The 19729-nt window shown below is 34.7% G+C and overlaps 1 protein-coding gene across 3 annotated transcripts; it reads right to left on the reverse strand.

Annotated features, from left to right (window-relative positions):
• Positions 1–1618: 1618 nt before the first annotated feature.
• LOC110460306 (serine/threonine-protein kinase Nek2-like) lies at positions 1619–16688 on the reverse strand. Of its 3 annotated transcripts, none has more exons than XM_021513158.1 (9): positions 16600–16688; positions 13500–13602; positions 12603–12820; positions 11257–11494; positions 10921–11130; positions 10504–10717; positions 10257–10311; positions 9962–10035; positions 1619–4615 (listed from the first exon to the last, which is right to left on the reverse strand). In XM_021513158.1, the coding sequence occupies exons 2-9, from the start codon at positions 13593–13595 to the stop codon at positions 4290–4292; spliced, it is 1431 nt and encodes a 476-aa protein (XP_021368833.1). In that variant the 5' UTR covers positions 13596–13602; positions 16600–16688; the 3' UTR covers positions 1619–4289. The 3 variants fall into 3 exon arrangements, with proteins under 3 accessions (XP_021368833.1, XP_021368817.1, XP_021368824.1); XM_021513142.1 differs by lacking the exon at positions 16600–16688 and adding an exon at positions 16142–16573; XM_021513149.1 differs by lacking the exon at positions 16600–16688 and adding an exon at positions 14498–14830.
• Between the last annotated feature and the right edge of the window lie 3041 nt (positions 16689–19729).

Here is a 19729-nt window from a genome sequence, read left to right on the forward strand (position 1 = left end):
ACAGCTCCACCGACAGTAGTCTGCCATGTTTGTAAACAAAAACACATGGGGGGTATGCATATCGTCATTCACTTTTGATGACGTCACAACACGTGCTAATCAGCACCAGGCTATCTCCCCCTAGGGGTAGACAAGCTGATATTTCCCGGATAATGTGAAGGGTGGGAGATTTCTCTTTCACACCCTTAAGGTAGGGGAAGATTTTATTTGTAATAATAAACTGTACTCAGATAGCCCTTTCAGTTACGATAGATATTTGACTAGAAATATGGACCAAATGCCAGGTTTATACCTGTCCTTTGAAGGTAACACAGGACCATCACGTGACATCAAAGCTGGTGTGCTGCCATGTGATTCTTCTGATGTACAACAAAGGTCTAATTATATTATCTGCTAGGTGACCTATCCAGAGCCTTCAATTTTGTCATGACATATTCCAGGGGTGCAGAGAATGTGAGTGTAGCCTCTGGAACTTTGATTTAGGTTATTATAATCTACACCAGCATTGCAGTGACCTTATGTTTTCTGAACCCTTGATTTGACCTTTAGAGCATGTACATCTTATCACTATACCTACATTTATTATGTTTTATAAAATATTCCTGAATAGTTCAGTATAATTGTGGTTATTATGTACTTGGAATACAAACTAGTGTGTGATTCTGCTCAGATTTATGAATGTGCATCATCGTCTTCAACAGTTCAGTAATGCAATCTTGACAGGATATTTGACCTCTTGCTGTGACCTTTACATTACGGATACCAGTGTATTTGACAGTCTTGACATAGCTCACATACCTTATTATACTGGTGATAAGCCCATTCCCCTTTCTTCTAGTTTGTTGGCGCCGGTAAAAATTATATTTTTTATTGTTGTTCGTTGTGCAGTACATTTTAAGCTAACCAGCAGAGTGCATCAGAATACTTCCTGTTGATTAAAGGGTTGGGACTTTGAATCCCTTCAGCGCTCTAGATCTATCGACACAGAATAAAAAAAATGCTAGTGTTTGCAACATCAAAGAGAAATGTGGCTGGCTTGCGACATCTGACCAACGAAAACTTCACAAGACTGGCAGCCACTTGCGACTGCATATAGGCAAGTATAATGTAACACTTATTGGTGGGAGGTATTCTCAACACCATAATATATACACATGGATTAATGAGCAAAGCAAACCAAGCATGTAATTTGACCTTTGACATCTTGCTGCTTCTTGACCATGAAGGTACAAATCTGCATGCAGTATGTGACAATCTTGTCATGTTCAATACACCTATAAAGTTATTAATCAGAAACCAAATGTATAATATTGGCATTGTTAGAAAATCTGAATGTGAATGCTTCAGCAATGCTTGGTTCTTCATTTCAAAGTTATATTGAATTGATACAAAGTTTCCAGCACTGAATGGGGGTTTTCTGAGAGCCTCGGAGGTCAAATAATAAAAAGTAAAAATTTATTAAGAATATTATGTCATCCAAAAGTTAATAGCAACTCAATGGTGGAATAGATATGTAGAAATGTATGAGAAAATTGTATTTACTTTGACCTAGTTTTCTTTGATTGAACTAGGAACCATGATAAAATAAAGAAACAAAATAATTGTAACAAAAACAAACTGTCATTTTAAAGCATTTAATTAAAATGTCAATACAATAGTGAGAAGCACTTGTATTCTCAACTGCTAAAACAATAATATTGTTAGCAGTAGGGTTGTGAATGGAACATGTCAATGAGCTGAAATTCATCAAATGATGGCTCAATACCTTTAGAATGCTTCATTCACAAATCATTTTCCTGACATGATACATCCAATACATGCAGGATTGTAAAAAATGAGATGTTCAAAAATGAATTCAGAACCAAATATTTCATTGATTTAACAGTAGACTCCTCTATGTAACCTTCCTTGGGGTACAAAAATGATCTTTGTACACAACACACATGCCAAACTTCAGTGTAACTACAATATTTTGTAAATGATATGAATGTGACTTTAGTATTCATAAATAGGTATATGAAATACGAGACAATAGTCCAGATTATGTAACATAAGCATGTAAAATCAAAACCAAACGTGACACTATTACAGCTAAATTAGCTGTTTAACGAGACCTGCTTGCACTGGTATTCAACATGGACGGGTTATCTTTATAATCATAATGGACGGTTTGAATGTTATAATGATCTGAATGAGCCTTTATGAGCGGAATGTTTTCATGCATGAGGAGATATGTTCTAAAAATACCTGGGTACATTATAACCTACCTACCTGTACAGTTATCTAAAATCAATGTAGTATAACAACCCAGGTATAATCTACTTACTGTACAGGTATCTAAAATCAATGTAGTGTAACAACCCAGGTGTATCTACTTACCTGTACAGGTATCTAAAATCAATGTAGTGTAACAACCCAGGTATAATCTACTTACCTGTACAGGTATCTTAAATTAATGTAGTATAACAACCCAGGTATAATCTACTTACTGTACAGGTATCTAAAATCAATGTAGTGTAACAACCCAGGTATAATCTACTTACTGTACAGGTATCTAAAATCAATGTAGTGTAACAACCCGGGTATATCTACTTACCTGTACAGGTATCTAAAATCAATGTAGTGTAACAACCCAGGTATAATCTACTTACTGTACAGGTATCTAAAATCAATGTAGTGTAACAACCTGGGTATATCTACTTACCTGTACAGGTATCTTAAATCAATGTAGTGTAACAACCCAGGTATAATCTACTTACTGTACAGGTATCTAAAATCAATGTAGTGTAACAACCTGGGTATATCTACTTACCTGTACAGGTATCTAAAATCAATGTAGTGTAACAACCCAGGTATAATCTACTTACTGTACAGGCATCTAAAATCAATGTAGTGTAACAACCCAGGTGTATCTACTTACCTGTACATGTATCTTAAATCAAGGTATTTTAACCAAACTTGATCAGTATTGTTGAAGGTGTAGCCTGTACAGTAGTAATTAACACCATAAGCCTCTCATTCTCCTCAAGGCTGTGTCATAACAATACAACCATAGAAGAGATAATATAACACTTCCTTATATTATATATAACACTTACTATACCCATATGAATTGTAAAAAATATGGAATGACCAAGTTTAAATAAGTTGAAAATAAATACATTGCAGGTAACAGTACATGTTGTTCTTTGATACAGAAACTAGCACTACCTGATGGTACTATACCTACTCTCCTACACACACAGCCCCATACAATCCACCAGCCAGTACTTACTGTATCCCCACACTCCCTTATTCAATGATATGCAAACAAGCATTACTTAACTGTACTATATCATCTCCCACCCTCACACAATACATCGTACAACATACCAACAAGTACTTTATATTTCTGCTAGTAAACAGCAGAATGTACACTAGGAAATTTTGTCCATTGATATCTTCTCCCTTCATTGACGTCCTTAATTGACATCAGCTGTTAATGGGATATATCTGATACAAAATAAAACCAAACCCATTAAATGGTAACAGTCGTCCTTATATTAGTACTAACACTGTATCATTTAAGAGGATCTTACACGAGTGTTCATGTAATATTAAATTTGTTAAATGAGTTTATTAATTTCATATGAAATTTATAAACTAGTTTAATAATTTTCAACATTACATGAAAACTCATTTTAGATCCTCTATTTACTGGGTTTATACTGTGGTATTTAAGTATCTAATTATTTTAAACATATACCAATCCTGTATCCCAATTATGTCACCTCATTATTGTACATGTACATAAAATAATGTATAACAACAGTTAGTGAAATCTGACTTGACAGACACCAATAAGGACATGGATCATGCAATACCTGTACATGTGATCCCAGCAGCATTGACACACATACGGTGAATATCAGGCTGAACAAGGTCAGTAACTCACTGATGTATATTGAGTTTTGATCTACTAACATCCAGAGGTAAACATTATAATAGAAAGTTATAAATAGTAAAAAAAAAACAAGTAACAAATGGTATGTACATATTTAAAAGATATTTTTTACAGTAAAATTGTCTGACCAACATTTAATACTGACAACGGAATCTCACTACAAAGGACAAAAATCTGACCTGCAAGATACCTTCCTGCTGTATTTGATCATTGTGATATAAATCCAGTTTCCTAACTAAATATATGTAACTATCAATCTGACTGCATTTTAACAGAGTCAAACTTTACAGTATAACATTGCTGTCTCAACAATAATACAGTATAACATTACTAATAACAACTATTATTATCTAAAGAACAGTAAGTTAGAGTTAGTGTTTTTTGCTCGTGGTCGTATGTCATCCTCGATGCTTCGTATTTCCATTGCTCTAGCTTTTGCCTTGAAAAGTTTTTCCTTGAGTTCCCTTCGTTTTGCCAGCTCATTCAAATACAAGTCAGTATAATCACCCTCCAGGTCAGTAAACGTGGAAAAGTAGGTGTCTGTAGAAGGCACAGTGTCTTTCTTTCGACAATTCTCCTTTCCGTACATGTCAAATGTGACTTTTTTCTTTGGTGTATCTGGGTCCTTCTTCCTCTTGGACAGACATGAGGACCTGCTCTCCAGCGACATGTCTGAAAGTACACAACAAGGTGAAGTATATAGTCCTGTTAGTAAGCACTAACAGGACCTGAGTCGGCAAACATTGATGAGGTCAAGCAAGTAAACACAGACAAAAATAAGTCCGTCGATAATGTCAAAATCAAGTAAGTAAACATTGAAAATGTCAAGAAAATAAACATTGCCAAGGTCATGTTAATTAGTTAACACTGACCAGGTTGTTGAAGTATGTTGATGTACTGTAATTAAACATGACAAGGTTGTATACAAGAAGGAAACAAGAATGATTTTGTAGGTCTCCATAAGGAAGCCATTCATAAAGTCTAAATATATACTTCACAAGATTTTGTGCAACATGTAGTGTTCAAAAGTCATAGACCACAATAGAAAGTGCATTATCAGTAGCAGTATCGAGTAGTTACTCCGTCACAGATAGTGTACATAGACCAGTAGTGATATCTAGTAGTGACTGACACATATATGTATAGTGTAGATCTAGACCAGTAGCGGTATCTAGTAGTGACTGACACATATAGGTATAGTGTAGACAGTAGTGGTATATAGTAGTGACTGACACATAAAGGTATAGTATAGACCAGTAGTGATATCTAGTAGTGACTGACACATATATGTATAGTGTAGACCAGTAGTGGTATCTAGTAGTGACTCACACATATATGTATAGTGTAGACCAGTAGTGGTATCTAATAGTGACTCACACATATAGGTATAGTGTAGACCAGTAGTGGGATCTAGTAGTGACTCACGCATATAGGTATAGTGTACATAAACCAGTAGTGGTATCTAGTATTGACTCACACATATAGGTATAGTGTAGACCAGTAGATGTATCTAGTAGTGACTCACACATATAGGTATAGTGCACATAAACCAGTAGTGGTATCTAGTATTGACTCACATATAGGTATAGTGTACCTAAACCAGTAGTGGTATCTAGTATTGACTCACATATAGGTATAGTGTACCTAAACCAGTAGTGGTATCTAGTATTGACTCACACATATAGGTATAGTGTAGACCAGTAGAGGGATCTAGTAGTGACTCACACATATAGGTATAGTGTAGACAGTAGTGGTATATAGTAGTGACTGACACATAAAGGTATAGTATAGACCAGTAGTGATATCTAGTAGTGACTGACACATATATGTATAGTGTAGATCTAGACCAGTAGCGGTACCTAGTAGTGACTGACACATATAGGTATAGTGTAGTCAGTAGTGGTATATAGTAGTGACTGACACATAAAGGTATAGTATAGACCAGTAGTGATATCTAGTAGTGACTGACACATATATGTATAGTGTAGATCTAGACCAGTAGTGGTATCTAGTAGTGACTGACACATATAGGTATAGTGTAGACAGTAGTGCTATATAGTAGTGACTGACACATAAAGGTATAGTATAGACCAGTAGTGATATCTAGTAGTGACTGACACATATATGTATAGTGTAGATCTAGACCAGTAGCGGCATCTAGTAGTGACTGACACATATAGGTATAGTGTAGACAGTAGTGCTATATAGTAGTGACTGACACATAAAGGTATAGTATAGACCAGTAGTGATATCTAGTAGTGACTGACACATATATGCATAGTGTAGACCAGTAGTGGTATCTAGTAGTGACACAGACACAGGTTGACAGTAGTGTTATCTAGTAGTGACACAGATACAGGTAGACAGTAGTGTTTTCTAGTAGTGACACAGACACAGGTAGACAGTAGTGGTATCTAGTAGTGACACAGTAGTACAGATGTACTGTCTAATAGTGTGGACTTGTAGTGTATAGACCAGTAATTATATATGATTGTGCCTAGTCATGGCTCAGTTTTCAGTGAGGAGAGAAAGCAATGCTTCATGTATTGACCTAAGATATTAACACACAAGCAAAATTATATCAAATAACAATTCATGCTTTTATTACAAATATAGCAAATTAAACAAATTAATACAAAGCATTGTAAAACATATGTACAGCATCAATTCGTTTATGCTGCGTAGTTATGTAAAGGATTCAAAAAATAAAGTGGACATAACACGATTCAAATTACAATAGATGGGACAAAAACAATTGAGACAAGAGGTCTGATGTATAAGCTAAATTACAGTTTAAACCTTGTTATTCAGTCATCATTTACCCCGGCAAACTAATAGTATTGTGAATGAAGGGATTTGACAATAACTCGAGATGTTTCAACAACTGCCAAGGAAATAAGAAGGATTGCATCTCCATCAACTTAGCCCTAAGTGAGGCAGACAAAGCAAGAGGCGAGATTACTGGTAAACTGTATAGCTTTGTTGCTGAGTATTTCACACATCCCTAGGTACAAACCAGACACCATGACAACTAAGTATTCAGTCTTGGTTACATAATATTTATCTCAACAAACCAGACACCATGACAACTAGGTATTCAGTCTTGGTTACATAATATTTATCTCATCAAACCAGACACCATGACAACTAGGTATTCAGTCTTGGTTACATAATATTTATCTCATCAAACCAGACACCAACAAGGCCAGTTGTTTTGGTCATAAATAGATGATAATTAATATATGTTTATATTATATTACAGTATAATAAAGTGACAATGAATACACATATAACTAACTTGCACTTTGTACAAACTAACTTACCAAATTATACCAGATTATTACCAGGGTATGTTATCTTGTAACAAGTGTTTTTGGTTTACTGTTTCAGAACAAGTGATGGGCGATGGGAAGTCTGGTTTAAACAGAAATCTGAATAAAGCCTGGTAGGTTTAAACAGGTTAAGCAGTAGAGTAAAGGTAGAGCAAGGAGGCAGTATAGATAAGTACCATATAAAGGTAGAGTAAAGGTAGAGCAAGGAGGCAGTATAGAGAAGTACCATATACAGGTAAGTCCTTTGTAACAGGATCAGAAATCTCTACAACCAAACAGTCAAGCAAAATAAAGGTATATAGGCAAGTTTCTACAACTAGACTAGCATAATGGCAATTCACATATCTCTACAACAAGGCCATCAAGTTGGAGACTAATTAATAGGGGTGACTTAAATCTGGCACATTGTATTATAGTATAGATATCAAACAAAGGTTATATTGCACAAAAACATGTATATTTTTTTTTTCAAATCCACAAATTTCACAAAAAAATATCAATGAAAAACATTTTTTATATGGAAACATTTTTTCCCTGATCTTTTTAATCTTTGGTCTTGTAGAATTAAATGAACAATTACAAAATAATATATTGCATGCAGGACATTTGAAATGTACATTAGAAGTTTTTAATTATAAATGTCATATCAAATAGTCATAACATTCCTAAAGGGGGATGCCATCAGTGAATGTAGTTTAATAGTACAGTATAACTGAATATATGACAGGAAGACAGTAATTACTACAACAAAATAAGAACGACCGGTATGAACACACAGTGACACCAACTGTGAGAAAAACGAAAATGTCCAATGCCAAAATAATAGTTTTTCATTGCAAATTGGTGTTTTATATTATTGTCTGTGTAGCTGTACAGACCAATAGGAATTACCCCATGATCTGTTGATTAAGTAGAAAAGCACATTAAATACAGATAGGCAGTGATAGACCACTTCTATAAAACTGCTGTGTTTTATCAGTGATGACTGCAGGCTTATATTGAGGTATGTTACAAATATTAATTGCATCTTTTTTCTAATAACATTTTATACAAAATGAACCTGAATTAGTATGTACTGCATTTTGGTGTAATATGATAATACAATGCTACACTACACACTGACAAAAGCACGCTCTACAACAATGTTAATGCAAGCTGTAAACACATAGACAATCTAATTGTCGCAAACGGTTACTACATGTACACAATTACTTATTGTGATATCAATCATAATACCACTTAAACAGATAAATGTAATTGTATAATTCCCATCTCTATCATAAATAAATTATATGTATGGATTATAAGGATCGGTTGAGAGGTTAAACTACACAATTTGCACCAGACAACCAGGGTGGTTCCTGATTTGATTATGGAATTACCAGAGATATTTTCTCTACCCCATCATTAAGTACGGTTGATTAAGAATGCCACAGAGGATTTGGCTACCACCACTTGAGGACACTTACTTCACTATAAAGCCCCTAGGTTACAGCCACTACAGGGGAGTTAGCTTCAATGACACTTACTTCGCTATACAGTCCATAGGCTACAGCCACTACAGGGGAGTTAGCTTCAATGACACTTTCTGGTACTTCTCTGTAAAGTTGGTAGGCTACAGAGGATGCTTACTTCCCAAGTAATAATAAGATCAGGCTGCTACAGAGGGCACTTACTTTGTTGTGAGTGTATAGTAATTCAGCTATTACAGCTAGTGAGGAGTAGGTCACAACAGAGGGTGCTAACTTCAGTGTAAACTAGAGTAAGTTATGGCCGCTACACAGAACACTTCCTCACTGTAGTTGTTACTACTAGAGAAGATGCTTACTGTACTGTTAAGCACAGTAAGCTTTGGCCTCCTATAGAGAAGGCTTACTTCATAAGTTGGAATAGGCTATGGCCACCACAGGGTACATTTACTTCTGAGTAGGTACAACTTATGAGCACAATAAATTAAAATATAGTTCTAGCAAAGACTTGCTTTAAGCAGCTTCACAAGTGACTTGATTGATTGAGCAGAAAATGCAAGCAAAAAATCAAAAAATCAAGCTACACATGTACAGTCCTACTCATTTGGAATATCACTACCAAGACATTAATTAAAAGCACACTGGACACAAGTGAGTATCTCTAGTATTACACACAAGCTGGCACAGCAGTGGTAGTAAAACAGCAACACACAGTACTACACAAACAGACTACAGGCTAGTCAGGAAAATGGCAATCACTTATATTACCCACAAACACTCAAGTGTATTCAGTAGGAATTCAGGTAAAGGATAAATAATAATATCACGAAATTCCAAGATTTTGAATTATAAACCAGTTTTTCAAAAATTCCTAGAGTCTAAGACTACAAATTATAAGTCAAAACAATTACTGAACCACATAGAAAATATTTAAATCTTCAAATTGTGCGTTTAATATGAGTGATTACCATTAAGTAAGTATGCAGTTTGATGGAAAAAGCAGTAGCACTCAGTCACACAAGTCTAAGTGTCCTTCCGGTTACACACAGGGTCCAGCTGACTGAGAGGGGTGGCATCCCTCCAGTTACACCTGGGGTCCAATTGATTGAGAGGGGTGCGCAATCGATTGACTTTCATTTTTTGCGGGGGAATTTTTGGATACAAAAAGCCTTTGGTAGGGTATATAGGGGAGATAGGGACTGGGCTTTCCTGCCTACCTGCATCCCCTGCTTGAAACACATCTCTGTCTACACTGCCTTTCCGACCGAATTCCCTTATCAGCATCTCTGCCCTGTAAAATAAATTTGCCTCCGTAAGATATTCATAGCATATGATAAAATTCTCAGTTAAACAGATAATGAAATCATCTTTTATCAATTTCAAGTTAATTCGAAAAATTTAATGTATTCCCGGACATGCTCATGGTCATTAGGAAAGTGGATTTTTACACCCTAGTTTAAATGGTATATTTGCCTGAATGGATACACAACACTTTGGTCCATGTGCGATTACCTTTTCAATTTTTCTTCCAGAAGCTTTTCTTTAAGACAAATACGATTTTCTCTGTCTGAAATGAAAGAAAGAACTCTATTTAGGTTACATCTGGTAATAATATATATTTTTTAGTGGAAGAAAAAAGGTGTGTAAATTACACAAATTTTTACAGTAACATTACTACTTTCATTATTTGAAACTTTTTAAGCTCCTGATTTTATAGCCATTATCTTGTCATTTGAATAGTTATCAAACAGCAGCGTACCATCAAGTTCTCTCTCCCTTGAGTCCAGCTTCTGTTCTCGGGTTCGCAGCTCCTCCTCCCAATCCGTATGTGACCTTGACTCTGGGCTGGACAACCTTTGACGGGAGTCACGACGACCCTCGTCACGTTGATTGAAATCTAGGCCCAAACTTGTCCGTTTCTTCATCACCAATGGTTCATTCAGTACTTCATCAATAGTCGGCCTTTTGTGAACCTTGTTAACAAAGTAACCAAGTAAGATAATAGACAACACACTGTAACCTATCAGAACTGAAGGACACACAGAAAAATTAGTGCTGAAAGAAAAGAAATTAAAATTCAAGTCCACATTATAGCATTAATTCTCACACTGTAGTGTCTATTGAAGGAATAGAAAGAAATTCAAAAACTTATGAACTCGTGATAGTGTATATTTACCTCTACTCTGATGATTTTTGCTACGACATTGTTGAGACCATCAGTATATTTGTTTGGAATCCGCGCGAAGTCACCAACTCTTATCTTTTTATTTAGTTCATGTTGATTGGATGCTGTGAAAGGAGGTCGGAGGGCACAGAGTTCGTACAGGATACAGCCCATGGACCAGATGTCCGACTTCTCATTGTATGACATATTGTTTACCAGCTCCTGCAAACATCAGCAGTTTCATTATACACTGATCTTTGGTAAAATCTTTCACTATTGATAAAGATCAGAAAAATAAAGGTGGGCAAACAAAGTGGAGACATACATTTTTGGCCTAGTGCAACTTACTGGTGACATGTAATATGGTGTTCCAACATAGGTTTTAGCAAAGCTTGTTTCATGGTGTAGTACTCGGGCAAGACCAAAATCACCCAGCTTGACATTTTCATCTGAGTCGAGGAAGATGTTTGCAGGTTTCAAGTCACGGTGCAGCACAGCCTTCCCGTTCTTGCGTCGATGACATTCCTGTAAGGCCTGTGTGATCTGTACTAAAATCTTCCACACAAAGTCCTCTTCCATATATACTCTGAAATAGGAACATCAGGTATCAGGTTCATAACTCTTGTTACTAACTTACGAATCAACTTCCTTACTTTTTTCATAATTCCTAATACAACTTAACTTAATTTCTTGAAGTTTTGTTTATAATGTGTCACATATAACAAGCTCACATTCAACCATTTCCCTTTAAATTGACAAAATACGGGTGCCAGCTGATATCGAAACCTCCCTGAACACTACCAGTGTAATTGAATCAAATAGAGCCCGAATGATCAATACAATCAGTTTTTCACCCTGTCTGGTAATTAAAGTTGTCATAAAGTTGATACTTACTTAGTCACACAAGTTTCATTGTTCATTATTTAAATAGTTTATTTGATAAACAAATAGGTAATTTACAATTCAGGGGTTCACAATTCCACTGCAGGGATCTATCCTGAGATGAAAGTGGGGGAAATCATTGTCATCAGATCCATGTTGGGAAATTAGGATGATCATTATGACACCTCTAAACACATAAAATTTGACTGTTTGACTTTTGTTGGTCTAACCTTTTTGAAAAATTTATCATTCTATCTTTTCAACATATATATGCTGTATTTTGAAAACTCAGCCAATTTGCCATTGTGGAATTTGGAAGGAGAAAATTTGGAAAAATCAAACAATATTTGAATGTAACTAAAAGAATCTTGATAAACCCCTGCACTATCCTGATGCGCTAAGCTCATGATTCTATGTCAGGCCAGTGAAGATTTTAATATTTATTTCTATGAAAAATAGTTTGCCTTGTAAACTTTTGTATAATCGGTCTACAGGCTGGTACGAGTATATAAAATTGAACACCTCTTCAGTCGTAAATTTCAGTAATGTCTGTACGCCTAGAAGATCAGGTATAACCTGGGGAACCTTTATATAAAAAGACAAGTTCTGTATCTACACACTAAATCACCTGGACCTGATACAGCATACATCCCATCGAGATAGGATTTTAAAGCATATAAAAAAATTGCCTCATACAGGATATACTTCATGTTTTTTAAAAACCATGTTTGAATTATGATACAAGATAAGCAAGAAAAAAAATGTCAGAAGTGTTTCTATTAAAGAAATGAAATGAGTGAAGTTTGTCATACTCGTCACGGCGACACCTAGAGATGAGGGAGGCGAGGTCGCCACGGTCACAATACTCCATGATGATGTAGATGGTGGTGTTGCTGCGATCGATGATGCGGTCATAGTACCGTACAATGTTACTGTGTCTCAGCTCACGCAGAAGGTTCACCTCTGACACCAACATTTGCTTCTCCGTCTCAGTCATCGACCCATAGTCCATCTCCTTCCACGCCAACACCTGAACAGTGTTATAATCTCATCACCCTTTGACTTCTCCAATGGTGTTATACAGGATTTTTAAGCATATCCTTATATATTTATATAATTATCAACATATACGTTCAGTTCACTATATTGAGTTCTATCTAAAAGCATCAAAACAATTTGATGTACCAGGTATACTTCACATATTGTAACAGGTGTAATAACTTAATTTTGCTCCACAATATTTTAATAATCTCTCATAACTGTATATAATATTATACAACTATCATGTACTACATGTATATGTGATGTACCATATATTTTTACCTTATTCCTCAACTAAGGAAACTCCCTCTACATGATTGCTTAGCCTTACATGAAGAGCTTTAAGGAATGCAACTGCGTAAGAAACTGCGAGAGAAATATGCGGAATTTTATCTATTCATTATTTATAGTTTATCTTATATCATTTTAGCCAAAACTGGAGCCAGAAAAATAACTTATCACACCAATACTGTATAGTACTTTATGGTCTAGCATGATTCCTTTCGTTACATAATCATCGGTATTCATTACATGCATTCACAATAAAATATTCAATAGTAGAAATACAGTGCAGGAGAAAAGTAGACCTAGTACTTAAACGAACAAATCCTACAAGTTAAACAGCTATTGCGGAAAGTTAGAACTGGTTGGTGGCCGTTATCGTTTACCTTTCCGTCTTTTTTGCGGCGGATCTTGCGACATGTTCCATATGAACCTGAGCCTATGGTGGAAATGACTGCAAAGTCATCAAGTGTGCTAGGCATCCTCGGGCTGAAACAAAACATATGCCAAAATTTAGATACTACTGGAAGAAGAAAGACATACAATTTTCCCAAGCATTTATAAAATCACAAAAATTTTACTCTTGGATTATAACTAATGAAAAAGTATAATTTCATTTAAATATATGAAACCCATATTAGATTTAAACCACATAACGTTACAATGATAGTAAAAAAACATCAGTTTATATATCAATTTCACTTTAGTACTCACATATAGACTTGTAAATATATATTTATTTGTCTAGAAATTGCAACAGCAACAAGGATACATTTCAATTTTTATAAGAGGCTATACATATAGCTATTGTACAGATATCTATACTGTACAGATATAGAAAATAATTATAACAATGAGAAATATCATACATACATAAGATTTTACATGAGCTTCCATTTCATATGAGATTTATGAAAGAGTCTAAGAATTTTTCATTTTTTACAAGCCTTTGGTGACTAAAATGAAAAAAAGGTGAAGAGTTACATAAATTTCATATGAAATGAAAAGGAGTGTAAGATCCTTTTTATCACAAAATGAAAATTTGTGCCATTTTTTCGTGTAAAACGACAATTTTCATGCAACCTTGAAATGTAAAAAGTTGCCATTTCGACTCCAGTGCGTAAATCTGTGACGACATGTACTTGTCCTAGGTGTGACGTCACAATTGAAGCTTACAACCAATCACAGGGCTGATAGCTATAGGTCTTATTACATGGGTTAAAATGCAAATAAATATGACATAGGTATATTCAATGGATAACACAGTACATTATGTGATAAATTACATTATCGGCAGATTTTGAACTTTAGTGATGTACCATACAAATTAAAATGAAAATATGACATTTTATACTGAAAAAAAAATAAAAAAATATCTACTCACCTCATTCTTATGTGCTTATGATTTTTGTAATTGTTAAGATCCAACATATTTTTATGCTAAAAAGTGATATCCACATTCATAATGAAACAAATTATAGAGAATATTCCCGTTTCCTATTTTTGCCCATGAATTGTAGATCTACAAGATAAATGAATGAATAGATGACTTCTGAGCCAGTGCCCCATGTCTTTCTTGGACCTACACAGATTTGTTGTAGGTCTGGTCAAACAGGTCCCACCTGATATAACCCCCTGTGGTCCTGTCCCTTTCTTCTCTTACTGTAATTACACATTTGTCATGATTGCTTTATCAAACAGGCCCCTAGGGGGCACTTACAATCACCATCAGAGATGGACAATAGAAATCACTCATGATCAGGTGTCAAACACTTCTATACCTGTACTAACTAGCAGTGAGTTAAGAGGATCAAAGGGAATCAACCTGATGTACACCTGTGTTTTTTAAGTAAAGGAGTTCTGAGAACGTCTGACCAGAGTTTTTGTTTTTGTAAACAATGCACAGCACAGTGAGGTTACTCTACATGGTTGTTATTTCTTTATTATTTCAGCACTTTAAAAGATCAACAGAGTCCAGCATTCCATTGCGTGAGAACTAGGTGCTATTATAAGAGCAGTGTGGACAGACACCTTGTAAACAGGCCTAGGTGACCTTGGTCTTTTGTGATGTTAACATGTGTTAACTTTCACACACACAAAGTACACGCTGTTTGAGAAGGTCTGGGATGATAATCATGCCGTGATTGCAGTCAGTGTCCATTTTTTGGCAAGAGGAACATGCCTGTTTTCAAGAATAAACTCTAGGAAATTTGTTTAATACACTGTTTGCTGATGATTTTCTTGAATTAAATCATGGATTTTCCCATTTTACAATGTATGATATATTTGTTTCATCCTGTTAATAAATAAAGCTAGTTTTTGTCAAGTATACAACTACATATTGAGCAGCAATAAAAACCTTAATTAGGCTTTTAATATAGCTTTATACTGAACTATTCAAACAAGATCTGTACAGTAGACCTTTTTAATATGTTAACTTTTCCATACTTCCAATAAAGCAAATGAAAGTTTATTAAAAAATCTGGTCTGAAGCTCAACACTTTTTTTAGTTGGGAAGGGGGAAGGGGGAGGGGGGGTGATGCTAATTTTATATTCTAAGATTCTGTTTTTTTATGGGGCTAATAATTGGTCCCATTCCAGTTGAAACTATTTTACATTTACGCCACATTCCCAAAATTTGCTATTTACTCAAGCTGTGAATAGCTTCTGTCAAGGAGACAATTTTAGCAGCCAGGTACTATTATTATTAGCACTAAGTTTTCTCCAAAACTTTTCTTTCCCAAAATGAGACAAAAATTAAGGTCCCATCCAAAATTGTGTAATACATCTTTGCAAAAAAAGTATGGAAACATCCTATACTTTGATACAAAAATAACTAAGTCCCGAAACATCTTTCATTCAAAAGCGAAACTCTACAGTACCTGACGACCACACAGTACACTACAACTTCCAAGTATTATTCTACAAATAAAAATTAAGCATACTTCAGTATATCAAAAGAAATACCAAAAAGGCTTCTTCAAAATTTTGATAAGGAAATGTACAAATAAAATGTAATATTTCTTACGTTTTAGTCCTGCAATCATCTGTTGCAGATATGGGTCTATGTGCATCCCCCAATCCGAATGCAAGGTCGATTGCTCGCTTATTTCCTGCCAGTCGAATGTCACTATCTTGTTTTCGGATTTTGACAGGAACGGCGAGAGGATCGATTTCGACCGTTCCAGCCATATCTAGATAGGTTAACCCGACCCAAACCACAACAAACTGCTACTCAATTATCTAGTAAGCTCCTTTAACAGCTGTAGGAGGAATCCATATTGGAAGCGAGTCACACTGACTTGTTCCGACTTATGAATATCACCCTATCAGATGCAAGGAAAATGTCAACAGTGCTTTGTTTATGTTCTACATTGGACTTGTTTCAACTTGTCACGATGCTCGCCATTGCATGTAATATTTAATGTTTTCTTTCTTGAAATTAATATGTTATCATGTTTAGCTATTTGGATATTAAATACTTACTATCTTCACGGTAACCGTTACATTGATATTGATTTATTCTCAATAAATACAATATCATTCAAAATGCATCCCATTTCATGGCTTCGAAATTGCCGCAATATGAAAGAGCCACTATGATTGGTTTGTTTGATACCTTACACTATTTTTCATTGGTCTGATAAATTGCACTATAATTATTTGTCTGTAAACGGTAGGGGCACCATGAATTTCCGGAACCTTTTTTTCGACAGATATATATGATCAGAAAATGATTTCACTGAACAATGACAAATAGGTTGACCACATTATCACTAAAAACCACGTTCAGAACATATTTTCATTTTTGTTATCTATATTGACTTGAATGCTCATGCATGAACATTTCAAGATATTATCTATTCAGGAATTTTTCTTGTGCTTCACAATTTTAACAGTTTTTTTTTTATACTTTGTGTTCTTTTTTGATAACTCAAGATAGCTTAGACAGAAAATAGTAGTTTGTCGTAATTTATAGTTAAATTATGTCCTTCGTAGCGATTGGTCCAATGAAACGGTCCGGCAAAATGTGTCTAACTAATGTTTTATCTAGTCTGACGAAATATAATACCTAACTACGTAACGATTTACTATTTGCTTTTAATTATACCTTTATCTGAAATGCGCGGATAATCTGAAATGTAGAATATTATAAAATTAATTTTAGAACAGCAACGGTGAAAATTGTAATACATTGCACGTTTGAAACAGTAACTCTGATATTAATGATCTTAATTGCTATATCGTGGGAATAACTATTTTTTGTTATAACGTATACTTATTTTTATCACTTAGACCACGGAATTAGATTAGACCGTGCTTAGGCCTGACTATGAATTTATTATCTCCCCTTGCCTTGTTGTGTACGTATTTGTATGAGTGCAAGAGTAATATTTTGTTTTGTAGGGTTTTCTAGAGGTTGTAACTGCATCAAAATATGATATCGAACCCCGCATGATCTGCTATTCCTTTATGCGTACGTATCCCGATTGAACCGGTTCAGGTGGAACAGAATTATTCCGCGATAAACGAACGCACTTGGACCGAACTGTAGACCAGTTTTGTAGTTTTAAGGTTTCAAGAATAACATGTACTTCTTTTACGTGTCCACTACATTATATAACGTTCCCCAGAATATATATATGTGAGCCATATGAGTTTACCTTGTTGTATAAAGAAATAATGAAAGCTAGCAATAGTCAGCATTTTAGTTTCGGTCAGTCACGTCTGGATCCCTCGATCAGTCTCGGTTCAGATCTGAGCATGTCGTTTTCTTTTCAGGTTCAGTTGGTTGAAATGGTTGAACCGGATACGCGAAAGGGGCCTAGTTATTCCGAAAGGGTATGCATAAAGAAATAGTATATATTTCCCTATCAACCTGCATCTTTGGAAACTCGGTGTTGTATGTTCGTGCGTCAGCCGTCGACATCTATCACGGATGTCATGATATTCGGAGCAAGCTCTTGTGTACCGAAGCAACTACGACATCAAAACACCATAAGGAGGGAAAGCAGGGGTGTTGTTATCAAGAAAGGGAAAGGTCCCGATCGGAAAGTCGAAATCATCCCAAGATTTGAGAGTGTGATTTCAAGCTCTGAATGGTATATATATACGCACGATCGATGTGGTCAATCAAAGACAGCACATCCCTTCAACCCAGGACAACATAAGTAAAACATACATCGGATATTCTTGTAGAATAGATTAGGTTTTATCCACAATAGCTGCATATGACCTATCTTCAAATAAATCATATACAACATTACAACATTTTCAAGCTGATTTGATATATCTCCAATTGCATTGAATCTATAGTTTCAAATGAATTGAAGATATCTTTAAGTAATTGTTATTTTGTCGTTCCATAGTTTTGTGATACATTGTACGCCAAATAAACTTAGCGAATTATATTCAAATAATTAAAAATGGGAACAATTCATTTTAGGATATCTTGATTTGCATTAAACTATCTTTTACTCAATTGAATGTATCTTCATGTAAAAAGAGTAATTAAACCTCTCTTAAATTGAAGGTATTATTTATCATTTTTTCAACCTGAGAAAATGACCAATAATTTGAAGTATATTTATACACCTAGGTCATGCGGAGCTTTATTTCTCTTCTACTAGCTGTTGAGAGGAATTCCGACCTCAAATAATGATAAATGTTGCCATGCGAAACCACTAAAATCATAGTAAAATCCCCTGGTAATACATTAGCAATTTATAAATAAGAAAACAAAGGCGAAGTAACCTTGATCGATAAATGAACTTTAGATGGTGTGCCATTTGAAAACATTATTATATATGTTATTATATATTATGTGATTCAAGCTGAAAACTACAATATGTATAACAAGTCTAGCTCTTTTATAAAAAAAATAATGTTAAAGATGTACTCTTCTGAGGTTTCAATCACGTTCAAGTCTCGTTTTGATCTGGTGTAACGGGTTTTTGTAATATTTAACAAATTATGATCAAGTCTACTAGCAAACACGCATCTGAAAAATATGTCAAAAAACTAGATGTCTGTTGTTTGTAGAACTTTTTTACAAGAATCTAAAAAAATATCAATTCGGAGGCCATTTTGAAAATGTGTATTAACGTGTATTTCTTGGGCTTCAAAAAAGGCAAAAAAATCACCTTTTTGGACACTAGATTGATCACTTAAGTTGTCATTGTGTCGCCATTTTTAATTATAGCAGGTTCAATTTTGCTGTACAACTTTATAATGTTTACTATGATAAAAAATAGTATGCAACAAACTGGAAAATTATACATTATTGATATTTTTTTTACATATTTAGTGTGACTGAAGCACTTTGGATTTTTGACCCCGAAAAAGGTAAAAAATAACACAAATGATAATGGGACAAAAAAAGAAGCACACCGACCCCCCATTTTTGTGGATGTTTTAGAAAGAGAAACACATTTTCTTTTAATTCATTAAATATTAAAAAAAGTTTAATAGCAGAACTTTTTTTATCAAGCGATAATCTGCAAAAAATGGTAAAAAAATGAGTATATTTACATTAAAAAATATGGGGTAAGGGTAACTTAAATCGGCTTTCTGAGTTAAAAGAATAAGATTAAGAAATTTTACTTCCACAATTTAA

The sequence above is a fragment of the Mizuhopecten yessoensis genome, unplaced genomic scaffold, assembly GCF_002113885.1.
Source record: "Mizuhopecten yessoensis strain PY_sf001 unplaced genomic scaffold, ASM211388v2 scaffold1359, whole genome shotgun sequence".
NCBI lineage: Eukaryota > Metazoa > Mollusca > Bivalvia > Pectinida > Pectinidae > Mizuhopecten > Mizuhopecten yessoensis.

Bases quoted from the DNA above. Each gene is read 5' to 3' on its own strand.
- LOC110460306 (XM_021513142.1), bottom strand. From the start codon at position 16,305: ATGGCTGGAACGGTCGAAATCGATCCTCTCGCCGTTCCTGTCAAAATC. The intron at 11,495-12,602 runs GTATGACAAACT...TTCCTATTTCAG, and splicing joins TCTAGGTGTCGCCGTGACGA to AGTATATATGGAAGAGGACT. The intron at 11,131-11,256 runs GTAAGTTGCACT...TGATGTTTGCAG, and splicing joins CACCATATTACATGTCACCA to GAGCTGGTAAACAATATGTC.